This window comes from Pseudophryne corroboree, chromosome 4, assembly GCF_028390025.1.
Source record: "Pseudophryne corroboree isolate aPseCor3 chromosome 4, aPseCor3.hap2, whole genome shotgun sequence".
Lineage (NCBI taxonomy): Eukaryota > Metazoa > Chordata > Amphibia > Anura > Myobatrachidae > Pseudophryne > Pseudophryne corroboree.
The window spans coordinates 635,001,961-635,021,521 of record NC_086447.1 but is presented as its reverse complement, the minus strand read 5'-3'; the positions used below and the strand labels follow the sequence as shown (position 1 = coordinate 635,021,521).

At 44.1% G+C, this 19,561-nt stretch overlaps 1 protein-coding gene across 2 annotated transcripts in view; it reads left to right on the top strand.

Moving 5' to 3' along the window:
- Positions 1 to 19,561, top strand: part of TIAM2 (TIAM Rac1 associated GEF 2) — a 1,049,207-nt gene that overhangs the window by 900,688 nt on the left and 128,958 nt on the right. Inside the window, exons 1-2 of one of the 2 annotated variants that reach the window (XM_063917711.1) lie at positions 5,102 to 5,278; positions 12,236 to 12,304. The exons of the other annotated variant lie outside the window; for it this stretch is intronic. Coding sequence (XP_063773781.1) covers positions 5,132 to 5,278; positions 12,236 to 12,304 — 216 coding nt within the window. The 5' untranslated portion in view covers positions 5,102 to 5,131. Of the gene's footprint in view, positions 1 to 5,101; positions 5,279 to 12,235; positions 12,305 to 19,561 lie in introns of those variants that run through there. 2 annotated transcript variants of the gene reach the window in all.

Sequence of the window (19,561 nt, the reverse complement as noted above, 5' to 3'; positions counted from 1 at the left end):
GCAGTGTGCCCCCGTTACCAAATACCATCTAGGTTCCACTTCTCTAGGCAGGCGATACCGAGAATGTACACGGACGTCAGAAAAAGACTCACCAGTGTCCTAAAAAATGCAGTTGTACCCAATGTCCACTTAACCACGGACATGTGGACAAGTGGAGCAGGGCAGGGTCAGGACTATATGACTGTGACAGCCCACTGGGTAGATGTATGGACTCCCGCCGCAAGAACAGCAGCGGCGGCACCAGTAGCAGCATCTCGCAAACGCCAACTCTTTCCTAGGCAGGCTACGCTTTGTATCACCGGTTTCCAGAATACGCACACAGCTGCAAACCTCTTACGGCAACTGAGGAAGATCATCGCGGAATGGCTTACCCCAATTGGACTCTCCTGTGGATTTGTGGCATCGGACAACGCCAGCAATATTGTGTGTGCATTAAATATGGGCAAATTCCAGCACCTCCCATGTTTTGCACATACCTTGAATTTGGTGGTGCAGAATTATTTAAAAAACGACAGGGGCGTGCAAGAGATGCTGTCGGTGGCCAGAAAAATTGCGGGACACTTTCGGCGTACAGGCACCACGTACAGAAGACTGGAGCACCACCAAAAACTACTGAACCTGCCCTGCCATCATCTGAAGCAAGAAGTGGTAACGAGGTGGAATTCAACCCTCTATATGCTTCAGAGGTTGGAGGAGCAGCAAAAGGCCATTCAAGCCTATACAATTGAGCACGATATAGGAGGTGGAATGCACCTGTCTCAAGCGCAGTGGAGAATGATTTCAATGTTGTGCAAGGTTCTGATGCCCTTTGAACTTGCCACACGTGAAGTCAGTTCAGACACTGCCAGCCTGAGTCAGGTCATTCCCCTCATCAGGCTTTTGCAGAAGAAGCTGGAGACATTGAAGGAGGAGCTAACACGGAGCGATTCCGCTAGGCATGTGGGACTTGTGGATGGAGCCCTTAATTCGCTTAACAAGGATTCACGGGTGGTCAATCTGTTGAAATCAGAGCACTACATTTTGGCCACCGTGCTCGATCCTAGATTTAAAGCCTACCTTGGATCTCTCTTTCCGGCAGACACAAGTCTGCTGGGGTTGAAAGACCTGCTGGTGAGAAAATTGTCAAGTCAAGCGGAACGCGACCTGTCAACATCTCCTCCTTCACATTCTCCCGCAACTGGGGGTGCGAGGAAAAGGCTCAGAATTCCGAGCCCACCCGCTGGCGGTGATGCAGGGCAGTCTGGAGCGACTGCTGATGCTGACATCTGGTCCGGACTGAAGGACCTGACAACGATTACGGACATGTCGTCTACTGTCACTGCATATGATTCTCTCACCATTGAAAGAATGGTGGAGGATTATATGAGTGACCGCATCCAAGTAGGCACGTCACACAGTCCATACTTATACTGGCAGGAAAAAGAGGCAATTTGGAGGCCATTGCACAAACTGGCTTTATTCTACCTAAGTTGCCCTCCCACAAGTGTGTACTCCGAAAGAGTGTTTAGTGCCGCCGCTCACCTTGTCAGCAATCGGCGTACGAGGTTACATCCAGAAAATGTGGAGAAGATGATGTTCATTAAAATGAATTATAATCAATTCCTCCGCGGAGACATTGACCAGCAGCAATTGCCTCCACAAAGTACACAGGGAGCTGAGATGGTGGATTCCAGTGGGGACGAATTGATAATCTGTGAGGAGGGGGATGTACACGGTGATATATCGGAGGGTGATGATGAGGTGGACATCTTGCCTCTGTAGAGCCAGTTTGTGCAAGGAGAGATTAATTGCTTCTTTTTTGGGGGGGGGTCCAAACCAACCCGTCATATCAGTCACAGTCGTGTGGCAGACCCTGTCACTGAAATGATGGGTTGGTTAAAGTGTGCATGTCCTGTTTTGTTTATACAACATAAGGGTGGGTGGGAGGGCCCAAGGACAATTCCATCTTGCACCTCTTTTTTCTTTTATTTTTCTTTGCGTCATGTGCTGATTGGGGAGGGTTTTTTGGAAGGGACATCCTGCGTGACACTGCAGTGCCACTCCTAAATGGGCCCGGTGTTTGTGTCGGCCACTAGGGTCGCTAATCTTACTCACACAGTCAGCTACCTCATTGCACCTCTTTTTTTCTTTGCGTCATGTGCTGATTGGGGAGGGTTTTTTGGAAGGGACATCCTGCGTGACACTGCAGTGCCACTCCTAAATGGGCCCGGTGTTTGTGTCGGCCACTAGGGTCGCTAATCTTACTCACACAGTCAGCTACCTCATTGCGCCTCTTTTTTTCTTTGCGTCATGTGCTGATTGGGGAGGGTTTTTTGGAAGGGACATCCTGCGTGACACTGCAGTGCCACTCCTAAATGGGCCCGGTGTTTGTGTCGGCCACTAGGGTCGCTAATCTTACTCACACAGTCAGCTACCTCATTGCGCCTCTTTTTTTCTTTGCATCATGTGCTGATTGGGGAGGGTTTTTTGGAAGGGACATCCTGCGTGACACTGCAGTGCCACTCCTAAATGGGCCCGGTGTTTGTGTCGGCCACTAGGGTCGCTTATCTTACTCACACAGTCAGCTACCTCATTGGCCTCTTTTTTTCTTTGCGTCATGTGCTGATTGGGGAGGGTTTTTTGGAAGGGACATCCTGCGTGACACTGCAGTGCCACTCCTAGATGGGCCAGGTGTTTGTGTCGGCCACTAGTGTCGCTTAGCTTAGTCATCCAGCGACCTTGGTGCAAATTTTAGGACTAAAAATAATATTGTGAGGTGTGAGGTATTCAGAATAGACTGAAAATGAGTGGAAATTATGGTTTTTGAGGTTAATAATAATATTGGATCAAAATGACCCCCAAATTCTATGATTTAAGCTGTTTTTTAGTGTTTTTTGAAAAAAACACCCGAATCCAAAACACACCCGAATCCGACAAAAAAAATTCGGTGAGGTTTTGCCAAAACGCGGTCGAACCCAAAACACGGCCGCGGAACCGAACCCAAAACCAAAACACAAAACCCGAAAAATTTCAGGCGCTCATCTCTAATATATATATATATATATGTGAAAAAGACAAAAGAAGGAAGGCGCAATAGTGAGTAAAAATTGAAATTCTTTACTAATAAAAGAGTACAAGCTCACGTACATCAAGGTAAAATAATACCGGCTCCCATCTCCAAGCCCCTGCAGCAATGCTTCCGGATAGCACCTAGCAGTGCTTTCAGACAGGGAGTCCACAGCGGCTCTTTATTCGGCTGTTTAGACCACCGCGGCTCTCAATCGGCTGCTCGTTGTATGCGGCTGTTTGTCCAGCACTAGGCAAAAGCGTCCCGACCGGTTTCGTCACGGTTGACTTCGTCAGGGGGTGTGGCCAAGCAGAGTATCCCTGCAGCATTTATAGCACATCTAATCTACTATATTTTACAATAAAAATGATTTTTATCTTTTCACAATCTCATCATAACAACATTTTTTCACCATGGATCATTACAATCTACAGATATTACTGCAATTTATATTTATAACATTTTTAACATCAGAGGGTAATTCAAAAAACACCCGACAGTAATTAACTCAGTGCTTTCACTGGTAATTAGATCAGCTGTACCTCATCAAGATCTCAACTCATAGATAGGTGTTTTACTTTTAATCTCCACATGAACACATTTTATTTTTACGTCCGTCTGTTTAGTTCATTATCCTCCGATGTCACATTTTTTCTACAACCAATTTAATACAATAAATCCAAATCAATAACCATCATAAAAAGCAATATAAAAAGCAATATAATTGCCCTATTACTGTTAGCAGTAAATTGAGATACTTCCTGGCGGAATGTGTAGAATACATTCTTAAAAATAATTATTTTAAATTCCAGGGGGAATTTTATAACCAAACCTGTGGGTGTGCGATGGGGACCCCGTATGCTCCGAGCCTGGCTAATCTATATCTAGGCCGCTGGGAAGATGAGAATATTTATGTTGAAAATGAATTTACTGAAAAAATAGTAAGCTTTCATAGATACATAGATGACATATTGATAATATGGAGGGGAGATCGACTGTGTTTTGAAAAATGTGTGTCATATATTAATAACAACAACAGTAATCTCAGATTTACTTCAACGTATCAAAAAGAAAAAAAAAGCCGAATAAAGAGCCGCTGTGGACTCCCTGTCTGAAAGCACTGCTAGGTGCTATCCGGAAGCATTGCTGCGGGGGCTTGGAGATAGGAGCCGGTATTATTTTACCTTGATGTACGTGAGCTTGTACTCTTTTATTAGTAAAGAATTTCAATTTTTACTCACTATTGCGCCTTCCTTCTTTTGTCTTTTTCACATGTATCTAGCCGGTGGATCGGCTTTTTAGGAATTGGCAGCAAATACATCTATTAAAAAGGACTGACTATATTATATCTGGAATTGGACAGAGAGAAATATCCTATGCGCAGTTAAATAATTGTATTGTTTGTATATATATATATACATATATAGTCCAGAATGGCCTGGCACTCACACGCCCTTTTGTAGCTGTAATTTGCTCATGGTGCCTTCCCTCCGGGTAACAGCCCAGGGACATACAGGAACAGAACAGAGTTTAGTGAAAAAAGTGCAGCGACTTTATTTGTCAACTAGACATATTAAACGTTCCGGGGTCGCAGCCCCGATTTAGACAGCAACGTTTCGATTTATTATAATCGTCGTCAGGCTGACGACGACGGCAAACCTGGCGACGATTATAATAAATCAAAATGTTGCTGTCTAAATCCAGGTGTCTGCAGCCTGTGATTATTTGTTGAAGTCCTGAGAGTGCTGCCATTTCTCCATTATATATTTTCTCCAAAACTTTTATGCTGCACCATTAAATATTATAAACAGAGTCCCTGGAGTGCCAAGCATCTGTGGAAGGATTTATATTTTTTTATATATATATATATATATATATATATATATATATATATATATATATATATATAATGTCAGGTCACTTATTGACTGATTTTTTAAAATTTTATTTATTCTGTATATGAATTTATTAATTTTTTTGAAGGTCACTGAACCTTGATAAATAATACTACTCTTGGTTGTTTTTTTTTTTTTTTCTATCTTGTTTTCTCAGAGTGCTGACCAAATCACTGCATTGTGTCGTAGTATGCAGGAAGTCAACCAGGAGATGATGGATGGACAAAGCGACAGTTCAGACCCACCACTGAGACCACTAGCTCGACACTTGTCAGATGGAGATAGGCTCCGTAAAGTTATTCAAGAACTCGTTGACACTGAGAAATCATATGTTAAGGTAAAATAATATTTTGGTATATGTTGATATGAAAATACATCTTGAGCACATGCTCTGTAATAGCCAGAAGTAATTTATTGAATCTGAGCTATGGCTATAACTAAGGTATATTTGTATTTGTTTTTGTTATTATATGGATGGCTGTTACTTGGATGCACATTAGATTAGTTTTGTAGTCGATATATTAAATAATCATATTCTCACCAATGTAAACGTAAAATGTAAATATGTGTGTAGGCAATGGGAAATTACAAGTGTACTGTCTGTCTGTCTGTCTGATAATTATCTTGCTTCACAGCTACCAGCTTATCTACTTTATTTCTCCACCTCTTCTCTCCATATTCTTTCTGAATCCATAAATGGCTTAGTGTACTGCTACTGTGCATACCTCCCCCTTGTTCACTGCGTGTGTAACTGGTGCCAATCATGCACATACCGTATATACTCGAGTATAAGTCGACCCGAATATAAGCCGAGGCACCTAATTCTACCACAAAAACCTGGGAAAACTTATTGACTCGAGTATAAGCCTAGGGTGGGAAATGCAGCTCTAGCCGTACACAGCCCTCAGTGCCAGATATGCCCTCATAGTGCCAGATATGCCCCCACAGTGCTGCCAGATATGCCCCCACAGTGCTGCCAGATATGCCCCCACAGTGCTGCCAGTTATGCCCCCACAGTGCTGCCAGATATGCCCCCACAGTGCTGCCAGATATGCCCCCACAGTGCTGCCAGATATGCCCCCACAGTGCTGCCAGATATGCCCCCACAGTGCTGCCAGATATGCCCCCACAGTGCTGCCAGATATGCCCCCACAGTGCTGCCAGATATGCCCCCACAGTGCTGCCAGATATGCCCCCACAGTGCTGCCAGTTATGCCCCCACAGTGCTGCCAGATATGCCCCCACAGTGCTGCCAGATATGCCCCCACAGTGCTGCCAGTTATGCCCCCACAGTGCTGCCAGTTATGCCCCCACAGTGCTGCCAGATATGCCCCCACAGTGCTGCCAGATATGCCCCCACAGTGCTGCCAGATACGTTCCCTCCCCAAGTGCCAGGTATGCCCCACAGTGCTGTTACTTACCCCTCCGTCGATCCCGCGCTGTCTTCTGGAGGGACACGAAGCACACAGCGTGCGCGGCTCTCCTGTGTCCCTCCTGCATCTTCGGCGGCCGCGGCGGGTCTATTATAGGAAGTGCCGGTTCGTGATCAGAGGTCACGAACGGGTATTTCCTGTAATAGAACCGCCGCTGCTGCCGCCGGAGATGCAGGAGGGACACAGGAGCGCCGCGCGCTGTGCGCTCCATGTCCCTCCTTCACACTGCTCTGCCTCTGCCTGCACTGACTCGAGTATAAGCCGAGGTGGCTTTTTCAGCACAAAAAAAAGTGCTGAAAAAGTCGGCTTATACTCGAGTATATACGGTAGTTCTCATCAGTTATGTGTGTATGTGCCACAAACCGTCAGGCTTGGTGAATGCTACATATTTGAAAAACATGTTAGATACATCCGGCAAAGATAGTATACAGGGCTGTCATTTGTACAGTTAAAGTAAAGAATTTCTATGTATAAAAAGGTGAGTGAGAGGCCTAAATACTGTTGTCAGTGGGAGATATGAGCTGGTACACACCTCTGCTTGTTCTTACTGCGCATGTCACGGGCAGAAATTTTAGATTGAAATCACATTTGTGCAGTGGTGTTTCCCCTATGTTATATGTTGTATGTTATTTATTTTTCTCATAAACCCTCAACATACATCACTGAATTATGTTGGTGCGTCATAAATAAAGAATAAGAGTATATCTTAATACTACAAAGTAACAAATACAACATTTCCTTAATGTTTAAGGGGACTACTCATTTAAAAAAAAACAAAAAAAATTAATTGTTGCTTATCACTAAACATCGGTTCGAAGCGATATACTGTATACTCAGTCAGGTGCCATCTTTTTTCTCGTGACGGATTGCACCTGAATGAGGAAGGGGCTGCGGTGCTGGGGGGTAGGATAGTTAGTAGGTTGGAGGAGCTTTTAAACTAGAAGCCTGGGGGGAGGGTTTAGCTAGAAACTATGGGTCATGCAGCGAGTATAGTAGGGATGGCGGTAGTGAGATAAATGGGGGTGGAGAAGGGGGAAGAGAAAGTGCAGCCGGTAAGGGTATTTACATGGGTTCTATTAAGGGTGTTAGGAAAGGTATTGCTAAAGCATTAAATAATAACAATTATGTGTCATCATTACAGACTATAGAAAATGTTGTACGGGACTTACGGGAAAATACTTATGTCAGGACTGTGATTTTAGATGGGAACATTGGGTTGACCAAAGAGAAAAGTAAGGTGGGCAATACTAAGTGTGGTGGGGTTGGAGAGGGAGCGAGAAGGACAGTCTGTATCAGTAACTCTACGGATGCACTAGTTAACCAGGATGGGAAATCTTTAGGAAAACAAACAAATAAAGGAACTGATAAACTAAAATGTATGCTTGCAAACGCAAGAAGTCTAGCAGGTAAAATGGGGGAATTGGAATTGTTAGCATCAAAGGCTGAGCATGACATTATAGGTATTACGGAAACATGGTGGGACGACTCTCACGACTGGGTTGCTAACTTGGAGGGGTATTCTCTTTTTAGGAGGGACAGGGCTAACAAAAGAGGAGGAGGTGTATGTCTTTATGTTAAACCATCACTTAAACCATACCTAAAGGAGGTTATCTATGAGGAGACTGGCGATAATGTGGAGTCACTATGGGTAGAAATATCAAGTGGGAGAATTGATGCAAAAAAACTAGTCATAGGCACGGGCTACAAACAGCCGGATATTAGCATACATGAGGAAGAACAACTATTGCAGCAAATCAAAACGGCTGCGGGATTGGGGGACATCCTTGTCATTGTGGATTTTAATTACCCGGATATAAACTGGAGTAATGATTCATGTGCTAATGCGAGGGGCAGTAGGTTCTTAAATATGATTAGGGATCACTACTTGTCTCAATTAGTCGAGGACCCAACTAGGGGTAAAACTACCCTGGATCAAGTAATTACTAATAATGTGGACATTATATCAAACACTAAAGTTGGGGAGACTTTGGGTAACAGTGATCACTATATGATCACATTCGACATCAGTTTCAGGAAATATAGCTACAGGGGTTCCACCAAAACTTTTAACTTTAGGAAGGCTAATATCAGTATGCTTAGATGTACACTTAACAACATAGAGTGGGAGGTTCTGTTTAATAACAAGAACACTTCGGAAATGTGGGATGTTTTAAAAGGGTTGCTGGATAGCAATATCCATAACTTTATTCCCATGGGCAGTAAACGCAGGGGTATTAAACTCAAACCGATGTGGCTTAACAAGAAGGTTAAGGCAGAAATGGATAAAAAAAGCGGGCTTTCAAAGCATTTAAATCTAATGGAAAGGAGGAGTTTTTCAAGTATTACAAGGAGTGTAATAAGAAATGCAAAAAAGCAAAAATGGAAAATGAAAAGCAAATCGCTATAGAGAGTAAAACCAATCCTAAAAAGTTTTTTAAATACATAAACGGTAAAATGTTAAAAAAGGAGAATATAGGTCAATTAAAAGATGAATTAGGAGAATTGATAAATGATGACGAAATAAAAGCGGAAATACTGAACAAATTTTTTCATCAGTATCCAGTGAAGAACTGATGGTGGGAGTAGAGCATAACAATTGTGACAGTAATGATTCATGGTAAGATACTTGTTTAAGCGAAGTAGTAGTCCGGGACAGACTAAGCAAAATTAAGATTAATAAATCACCTGGTCCTGATGGACTTCACCCGAGGGTTCTTATGGAGCTTAGTTCACAACTAGCACGACCCCTGTACTTGATTTTCAATAGTTCAATTAGATCAGGCATGGTACCGAAGGATTGGCGTATAGCTGAGGTAGTGCCATTATTTAAAAAGGGATCCAAAAATCTTCTGGGAAACTACAGACCAGTTAGTTTAACATCTATAGTGGGGAAAATATTGGAAGGAATTCTAAGAGACATCATACAGGAGTATCTAAAGTCCGCTAGGATTATTAGCAAGAACCAGCATGGGTTTGTGAGGGACAGGACATGTCAGACTAACTTAATTAGCTTCTATGAGGAAGTGAGCAATAATCTTGATCAAGGAGAAGCAGTGGATGTGGTCTTCCTAGATTTTGCAAAGGCCTTCGATACAGTTCCTCACAGGAGACTGATGATCAAATTAAAGGAGATTGGCCTAGGAAAAACTATTTGCACATGGATAAGCAGCTGGTTGGATAGCAGGGTACATCAAGTAGTGGTCAACGGGAAGTCCTCAACCTGGTCCCCAGTAGTCAGCGGAATACCACAAGGGTCCGTACTCGGACCACTACTGTTCAACATATTTATCAATGACCTAGAAATAGGCCTGGAAAGCACAGTGTCAATCTTTGCAGATGATACTAAACTGTGTAAGGTAATTAATACAGAATTGGATGTGGAGTCCTTGCAGAATGATCTATCTAAACTTGAACTCTGGGCGTCTAAATGGAAAATGAGGTTCAATACAGACAAATGCAAGGTTATGCATTTTGGGACTAAAAACAAACTTGCATCCTACATATTAAATGGGGAACGCCTAGGGGAAACAGAGTTGGAAAAATATTTTGGGGTATTCATTGATAATAAGCTTAATAACCTACACAATGTCAAACGCACACAATGTCAAAACGCAGTAAAGAAGGCAAGTAAGGTGCTAGCGTGCATAAAAAGGGGAATTGAAACAAGGAACTCGGATGTAAAAAAGACATCAGTGAACTCGAAAGTGTTCAAAGGCGAGTTTCTAAATTTATTAAAGGCCTAGAAGGACTGGACAATAAGGAAAGACTTACTACGCTGAATATGTATACACTAGAAAAGAGCCGCCTAAGAGGAGATAGTATTAATATCTTCAAATATGTAAAGGGACATCACAAAGAGTTATCAGAGGAATTATTTATTAAAAGAACACAGTTTAGGACACGTGGGCACTCGCTGCGACTGGAGGAGAGAAAGTTCCGAACGCAATGGAGGAAAGGGTTCTTCACTGTTAGGGCAATCAGGATGTGGAATTCCCTGCCAGGGAAGGTGGTAATTTTGGACTCTGTAATTGGATTTAAAAAAGGAATGGATAAATTTCTGAATGAAAAAGCTATCCAAGGTTATAATACTTAAAATATCAACGTGGTTAATCCGGGGGTAACATGAGTTATAGTAGCTAACTAGTCTTAAAACATTATTTAGCAAGTATGTAGAATCATCACAACTTAAAACAGGTTGAACACGATGGGCAATTTGCCTCTATTCAACCTCAAATTATATGTTACTATGTTACTATAGCTGTAATAAGTAACAATTCACGTATACTCCCCTCTCCAGCGATGTAATCCGGTATCCTGGGGTCCAGCGGTAAGGTATTTTCCAGGTGGACCCCTCTGCTATGCGCGGAATCAGCCGGTGGGTTCCTCGGCGCATGCACTGCCAGCTGACCTCCTGGGAGGCTGCAGACGCTGAGAGATAAGGGGGGGCGGAGCCAGCATGGATGCTGGGCAGAGAGCAGGGATGCATTGAGTTTACCTGCAGTTAACACACCACAGTTTAGGTTGCGCCATACGGAGATGGCAAACCTGAACTCTATGGAGAAGCGGAAAGTAGAGTTTCTGTTCCTTCATGAATCCTACATACTAAAATATGGTGATGCAGTTCAACCATGGAGCGGGGATGCCGCTGGAGAAGTCAGGAACTTTTCCACAGTAACCCACTTTGTGAATAACAGAAAGCAGAGAAAAACACAGTGCTTTTCCCTGCTATATGAATAGACCTCTCAATCTTAATAAAGGAATATTGTAAACTTGAATACAGTGCATTGAAATACCATGCAATGCATTGTATAAAAATGATAATAGTCAAAAATAAAACACAAATATTGTCAGGAAATAAAGTGTGAACCTTTGAACGGTATTGACAGATCTTGTTGGCAATTAACATTATCTCACACACATGGGAATTGCCTTGTGTACAATATATAATTTTGCTTGTTCAGTAAAATGTGAGTACCCTTTATTCTCAGGGTGGTTTGGTTGAGGTAGAGATTGAGCTTAGATCTTGACATATATCTTGATAAGTTTTCACCTAGTTAAAACCATGCTAAACCATACACCAGTGTTTCCCAAACTGTCTTGGCACCCCTAGGCCAAAATTTTGTTATTCAGAAAAAAATTATGCAATTATTAAATTGTGTTTATCTGTCCTCCTTGGTTTCGTTGTATTGTGGTGTGCAGGGTTGTGCTTCTATTTGACAACCACTAGCACTGGTTTTCCCCATCACGTTGACCATAAACAATTTTATTTGGTCCTGTACCACCAACCTGTGGCATCCAGTTGGGGTACCACTGCCATCAATTATACTTACCATATTGTACAATAAACTTTGCTTATGATGATGAAAGATTTCACTTATTAAAATAAACACTTTGTTGCAAGCATCAGTGTTTGGTGTTCTTATATAACAATTCATTAATTACTATAACCTGAAGGAGGGTATCCAGTTACCCACGGTAGTTGTATCGCCGGAGGCTATCCTATTAACCCTGATGCGACTCACTCCTCCCGCCGATGCCAGCACGTATCTGGGATTATGCTTGGGGGTCCTCAGGAGCCTGAGCATAATCCGCGATGTGGCCTGTCGGAGCCACGATAACACGTGGGATTGGGGATTTATCCCCGATCTCATGTGTTTTTGCATGATTACCAGTCCAATTTCATCTTATAATTGGGTATCCGCCCATTTTCATCAGCTAAATCGACATCGGGGCTAATTGGATAACCTTTTAAAAGTTATATAGACGCACAGTATTTGTTTTTGGTTGTGTGTTCTCAGAATTCTTACTTATTTTTTTGAAAAATGTAGTAAAAAATTTATTTTTATTTTTTTTCCCTGCAGGATTTAAGTTGCCTTTTTGAATTATACTTGGAACCTTTACATAATGAAATATTCCTTACTCAAGATGAGGTAAATCATCTCAACTTTTTTAGTGGACATTGTGTAGCCTTTTAATATGTGTATAACATACAGTATGTTCTAGTGAATTGACATCCACATTTGTCATGACATAAATACAGAAAACATGTTTTTATTGTGAGCATGGGTTTGTTTGTGTGTTTGTGTGGGTGTATAATATATGCACAATGCGGTCAAAATCATGGCAGTCAGGATCCTGAGAAAAGACTGACAGTGGGATCCCGTTGTTCAAAATCCGGGACGATCCTGGGGATAAGTACGGGATTTAGGGTTGGGCTGCGGGGGTGGGGGAGGTTAGTGTTAGGCTGACCGGAGTGGGGGGTAAGGGGGAGTTAGGGTTAGACTGTATATATGTGTGTGTGTGTGGGGGGGGGGGGGGGTGGATAGGGTTAGGCTGCAGGAGGGGTAGGGTAAAAATATCTACCAGGATATGTCAGGGTTCTGTCCATCAGGATCCCACTGTTGGTCTTCTGTTAGGAACTGCCGGGATTTCGTACCCAACCCGCATATGCATGTATGTATACATTTATATGTGTGTGTGAAACATACCTATTATATATAGATATTAATTAAAATGTAAGCTGTAGTGAATGGTATTTTTGAAGTAGTACAACAGCTGGGAAACCATACCAAATACCAAAAGGCAAATTCCTGGAGATTATGGGCCTAATTCAGCACTGGACACTGAATCGCTATTTGGTTGGGGCGGCGTTGGGGGAAGGGGGGCCACGGACCGGACAAAGCAGGTGTGTCCAGACCATTTACAGGACGGGCCACGGCCAGTTCGCCATGTTTCAGATCGCAGCAGCTGCGTGTGATGTCTGGCAACAAGGGGCAACCCTTAAGATGCGAGCGCACCTTATTTTAGAAGAATATGTATTTTCTGCAGCGGGGTACACTGTGTTCCACAGGGAATACAACGGGGTATAGAGATGGATCTTGATCCAGTGGCACCAACAGGGTAAAGCTTTAGACTATCCCAGGATGGATTGCGGGGCCTCCTCAATATAACCCCTCCTTCATGCACTGTGAGCTCAGTTTTAGAGTTGGCCATACAGGGACCCCACTATATCCACCAGGGCAGGGGAGCACATTTCGGATAATATATTATCTAATTAAAAAAAGGCTCAATAGTACCCGGTGGTGAGGACCAGCATAGGTGATAAGGCGCTGGACCTGTAGCCCCTCCACCAGCTCCGGCCGCCATATACTGCTGGTGTTCCCGCCCTGGAGCTGCCTCACACTCTCCCTGACTGAGACGCTGGGTGCCATCTTATCAGTAGCTGCGACTGGTCTCCAGGACTGCAGGGCAAGATCTCCTCTGTAAATCTGCCTGTTTCATCAGCGCTGTGATTCTACAGACACTTAAGTATTTCTCTAACGTCCTAGAGGATGCTGGGGACTCCGTAAGGACCATGGAGATAGACGGGCTCCGCAGGAGATATGGGCACTTTAAGAAAGAATTTAGTTCCTGGTGTGCACTGGCTCTTCCCTCTATGCCCCTCCTCCAGACCTCAGTTTGATACTGTGCCTAGACGAGCTGGGTGCTTTTCAGTGAGCTCTCCTGAGTTTACTGATAGAAAGTATTTTGTTAGGTTTTTTATTTTCAGGGAGCTCTGCTGGCAACAGACTCCCTGCATCGTGGGACTGAGGGGAGAGAAGCAGCCCTACTCTCTGAAGCTAGGTCCTGCTTCTTAGGCTACTGGACACCATTAGCTCCAGAGGGATTGGTACGCAGGATCTCACCCTCTCCGTCCGTCCCGGAGCCGCGCCGCCGTCCCCCTCGCAGAGCCGGAAGATAGAAGCCGGGTGAGTATGAGAAGAAAAGAAGACTTCAGAGGCGGCAGAAGACTTCATGATCTTCACTGAGGTAACGCACAGCACTGCAGCTGTGCGCCATTGCTCCCACGCACCTCACATACTCCGGTCACTGTAAGGGTGCAGGGGGGGGGGCGCCCTGGGCAGCAATATGAACCTCTTATTTGTCAAAAGGAGCATATATACAGCTGGACACTGTATATATGCATGAGCCCCCGCCAATTTTACACTTTTAGCGGGACAGAAGCCCGCCGTCGAGCGGGTGGGGCTTCTCCCTCAGCACTCACCAGCGCCATGTTTTTCTCCACAGCACCGCTGAGAGGAAGCTCCCTGGACTCTCCCCTGCTTATACCACGGTAGAAGAGGGGGTTTTAAAGAAGAGGGGGGGCACATAAATTGGCGCAGATAATAACAGCGCTACTGGGTAAACATTAAATTGCTGTGTTTTTTCCTGGGTCATATAGCGCTGGGGTGTGTGCTGGCATACTCTCTCTCTGTCTCTCCAAAGGGCCTTGTGGGGGAATTATCTTCAGATCAGCATTCCCTGAGTGTGTGGTGTGTCGGTACGTGTGTGTCGACATGTCTGAGGTAAAAGGCTATCCTAAGGAGGAGATGGAGCAAATGTGTGTGTGAGTGGTGTCTCCGTCGACAATGCGGACACCTGATTGGATATGTGAAATAAAGTGCTAAGGTAAATTTATTGCACAAAAGATTAGAGAACAGACAGTCCCTATGTCGCAGACACCTTCAGAGTCTCACAATGCTCACTATCCAAAATAATAGACACTGATATCGACACGGAGTCTGACTCCAGTCTCGACTACGATAATGCAAAGTTACAGCCAAAACTGGCAGAAAAGTATTCAATATATGATTATTGTAATAAAAGATGTTTTGCATATCACTGATGACTCATCTGTCCCTGACACGAGGGTACACATGTTTAAGGGGAAGAAAGCTGAGGTAAATTTTCCTCCTCTCATAAAGAAAAAGAGCGTGAATCTCCAGACAAGAAGCTGCAGCTTCCCAAAAAGAATTCTCAGGGAGTATCCTTTCCCTACTAGGGCCAGGATACGATGGGAATCTTCCCCTAGGGTGGACAAAGCTTTGTCACGTTTACCTAAAAGGTAGCGCTGACTTAACAGCTATCCTCAGGGATCCTGCAGATAGCATGCAGTAAAAGTACTTTGAAGTCCATTTACACACATTCTAGTACACTACTCAGACCGGCGATTGTGTCGGCATGGGTCTATAGCGCTGTAGCAGCGTGGACAGATACCTTATCAGCAGAGATTGAAACCCTAGATAAGGATATCATGGTATTGTCCCTAGTATATGTATGTATGTATGTATGTATATATATATATATATATATATAAATAAAAAAGATGCTGTCTTATATATATATATATATATATATATATAAAACATGCCCAAAGAGACATTAGTCTACTGGGTTCTAGAGTCAACGCTATGTCAATTTCTGCTAGAAGTGTCCTGTGGAACAGGTGATGCCGACTAAAAGAGGCATGTGGAAGGTTTACCTTACAAAAAAGGGGGCAGTACAAGGCATTAACTCTGCAGGGTGCCCAAACTTTTGCAGACGCCATTTTTTGTTTTCTGTTCTCTTGAAAGTGTAAATGATGGAAATAAAATCAAACTTTTTTTGACATGTTATAAGAATGTCTAATCTGTAATTTGATGCCTTTTGGAGATTTTTCCATCTTTCCTTGGCTTCTTTTTGTACATTAAAATGAATTTTTGCCTGGGGTGCCCAAACTTTCGATCCCCACTGTAGAACATAGTTAAAACACAGTTACATATAGTTACAGTTAAATGCCAGCGATACAATTACCAGGTCTTTCTCATATAAGTTTGTCTCTCCATATGACTCTCTCTTCCTCTCTTTCCTCTGTAAAATCATGCAAGACCTCCATCTCTGTCTGAGTCCAAAAAGCAAGTGGGCTCCAGTGTAATCAATATGTTGTCTAGTTTCTGGGGGAGGGGACTCATGAGTCACCAGTTTCTTTGCATATGCTGATCAGGTTCAGCCCTGTTCACTGTATCATTCATTGTTCTAACAAAGTGATTTTAGCTTTTATACATTCAATCATAACTATCCGCTGCAATGTCCTACAACTTAATAACAAGTATCAAATTAATCTACACACCAATCTGCTTGTTTTAAAAGTAAACATGACAGGTGTATCTGGTTCCGTTCAAATAATACACATTCATGACATTAATTCATTAGGTGATTTTAAATAACCATGATGTCTGGTGCTTGATATTATTATAATTATGTACTGTATGAAATAAGTGTTGAATCCATTTCTGTGGCATGTCCGTGTAAATGCGTGTGTTACCATGTGTGGTTTGTATGTTCTCTTTATGTAATATTTTTTGACTTTGACATCCCTTTTAAGGGAAACATACGTTTTGGGGAATACCTCAATAATATTGTTGGTAAATTAGCATCTGCTAAGACTGCATGTCTACCTAGTACTACCCCTTCGGATCTGAAGGCTAAGAGTACTTACTTTTGTTCCTTTCGACCTCCGGGTGAAGTAAAGGGTCAGGCGTACCCGAAACAGGCTCGCACTTCCAAATTCACTAAGCCCAAACCTAAATGTGCCTGGACTGCCCGTCAACTTGCTTCCAAAACAGACAAGCCTGCTGCATGACCGGGTGGGCCTCCCCCTGGGGGATCACAGGGTGGGAGGCGAACTTCTACGGTTTGCTCAGGTATGGTCACAGACCACTTCGGATGCCTGGGTAAGGGAAGTCGTCGCTCATTGATACGGCATGTCTTTCAAGAAATGTCCCCCTCGCCAGTTTTGCTCAACAAACGTCTCTTCGGATCCGGTAAAAGCAAAAACTCTCCATCTGGTGATACAATCCCTCCTGGACACGGGAGTGATAGTGCCAGTGTTCCTCTGACTCAGAGAGGCAGGGGATGCTATTCAACGCTGTTCCTAGTTCAAAAACTAAATTGATCTTCCCACCCCATTCTCAACCTCAAGTCTTTGAACAAATTTGTGAAAGTTTCCAAATTCCGTATGGAAAGTCTTAGCTCTTTTGTTCTGGCTTTGGAGCCCTAGGACAATATGGTATCCCTGGACATTCAGGATGCTTACCTGTATATACCTATTGCAGTATCGCATCAGCGATACCTGCGGTTTGCTATTGACAACCTACATTTTCAATTCCAGGCCTTACTGTTTGGTCTGACCATGTCTCCAAGAATTTTCACCAAGGTCATGGCGGTCATGATGGCTCTACTCTGCCGTAGGGTTATCAGGATGCTGCCGTATCTGAACAACTTGTTGATCCTGGTGAACTCGCCGGAGGTTCTCCTTCGTCATCTGGAACCGACGGTCCAATTCCTGCAAGCCCACGGGTGGCTCATCAACTGGAAGAAATCTTCCCTGGTCCCTGCTCAGAGCATGGTGCACCTGGGAGCACTATTGGACACCCACTACCAGCGGTTGTTTTTGTCTCCGAAGAAGGTTCTGAAACTTTAGGACAAGATAAGATGCTTCCGATCCCACCCACGTGTGTCGATACACTCGGTGATGCAAGTACTAAGGCTCATGGTGTCGGCTTTCGACATGGTAGAGTACGCTCCATTTCACTCCCACCCTGTACAGAGGTTAATCCTTTCCAACTGCGATTGCCTGCCTCACCGGATCAGGACTCACTTGATCTCCTTGACTCCGGTGGTCCGCCTGTCACTGACCTGGTGGCTACTGGACCAGCAACTGAGCAGGGGTCGTCTCTTCTGGATCTCCAACTGGGTCCTTCTCATGACGGATGCCAGTCTGCAGGGTTGAGGTGCGGTGTTGGAGCAACACTCTCTTCCGGGTCGGTGGATCAGGGAGGAATCTCTCCTCGAGATAAACATTGTAGAATTGCGGGCAGTGTTTAATGCATTGACACTAGCCCTACCTCTGGTACAGAACAGGCCTGTTCAAATACAGTCTGACAACGCCACCACGGCGGCGTACATAACTCATCAAGGCGGCACTCGAAGCCGCATGGCAATGATGGAAGTGTCAAAAATCCTTCATTGGGCGGAACGCCATCCGCCAGCCATATCGGCAGTGTTTAATCCGGGAGTCCTCAACTGGGAAGTGGACTTCCTCAGTCATCAGGACATACACGCCGGAGAGTGGAGTCTTCATCTTGAAGTCTTTCAACTCCTAGTGGACAAGTGGGGCCTACCAGATGTAGACCTGATGGCGTCTTGACACAATCACAAGGTTCCGGTCTTCAGAGCAAGGACAAGGGATACTCAAGCAGCGTTAGTGGATGCACTGGCAATTCCATGGATATTTTGGCTGCCGTACGTGTTCCCTCCAGTGTCACTTCTGCCCAGGGTGATAAGGAAGTTCAAGCAAGAAGGAGGAATACTACTTCTAATCATTCCAGCATGGCCCAGACGGCATTGGTTCTCAGACCTGCAGGGTCTCTCGATAGAGCGTCCTCTTCTGCTGCCACAGCGTCCAGACCTCCTCATTCAGGGCCCTTGTGTCTACCAGGATTTGGCCCTGCTGGATTTGATGGTGTGGCTCTTGAAGCTTCAGTACTGAGGTCCAAAGGTTTTTCTGAGGTGTTCATTCAAACTATGCTCAGATTTATCATAAGGTCTGGAATTCTTACTTTGCTTGGTGTGCGACTAACGATTATGATGCATACAGGTTCAGTACTGCCAAACTTTTGGCTTTTCTGCAACAGGGCCTGGACTTAGGCCTTTGTCTAGCCTCCCTCAAGGTTAATATTTCTGCCTTTTCGATATGGTTTCATAGAAAAATTGCGAACCTGCCTGATGTTCATACATTCACGCAGGCGTTTTACGGATTCAACCTCCCTATGCCCCGCCTGTGGCTTCTTGGGATTTGTCGGTTGTTCTGGATGCCTTACAAGAGACTCATTTTGAACCGTTTGAGTCTGTGGACCTTAAATGGCTTACTCTTAAGGTCTTTTTTTCTGCCGGCTATTGCCTATGCTAGACTGGTTTCAGACTTGGGTGCCTTGTCCTGTCGGTCACCCTTTCTGATTTTTCACCTTGACCGGGTGGTATCGTCTTTCCACCTTAACCAGGAGATTGTTGTTCTGGCTTTTACCTCTCCAGGTTTATCCTCCAAAGAGCAGTCTTTGGATGTGTTAGGGCTCTCCGTATTTATGTGAAGAGAACAGATTCTCTTAGGAGATCTGATTCTCTCTTTGATCTTTTTGGTTTTCACAAATGTGTCTGGCCTGCTAACATGCAGACCTTGGTCAGATGGATTAGAATGGTGATTGCACATGCTTATGTACAGGCTGGCCTTTCAGCTGCTGCTACCATCAAAGTCCATTCTACTCGGTCTGTTGGACCTTCTTGGGTGGCCCGCCGTAGTGCAATTCTTGAACAGTTGTACAAGGCGGCTA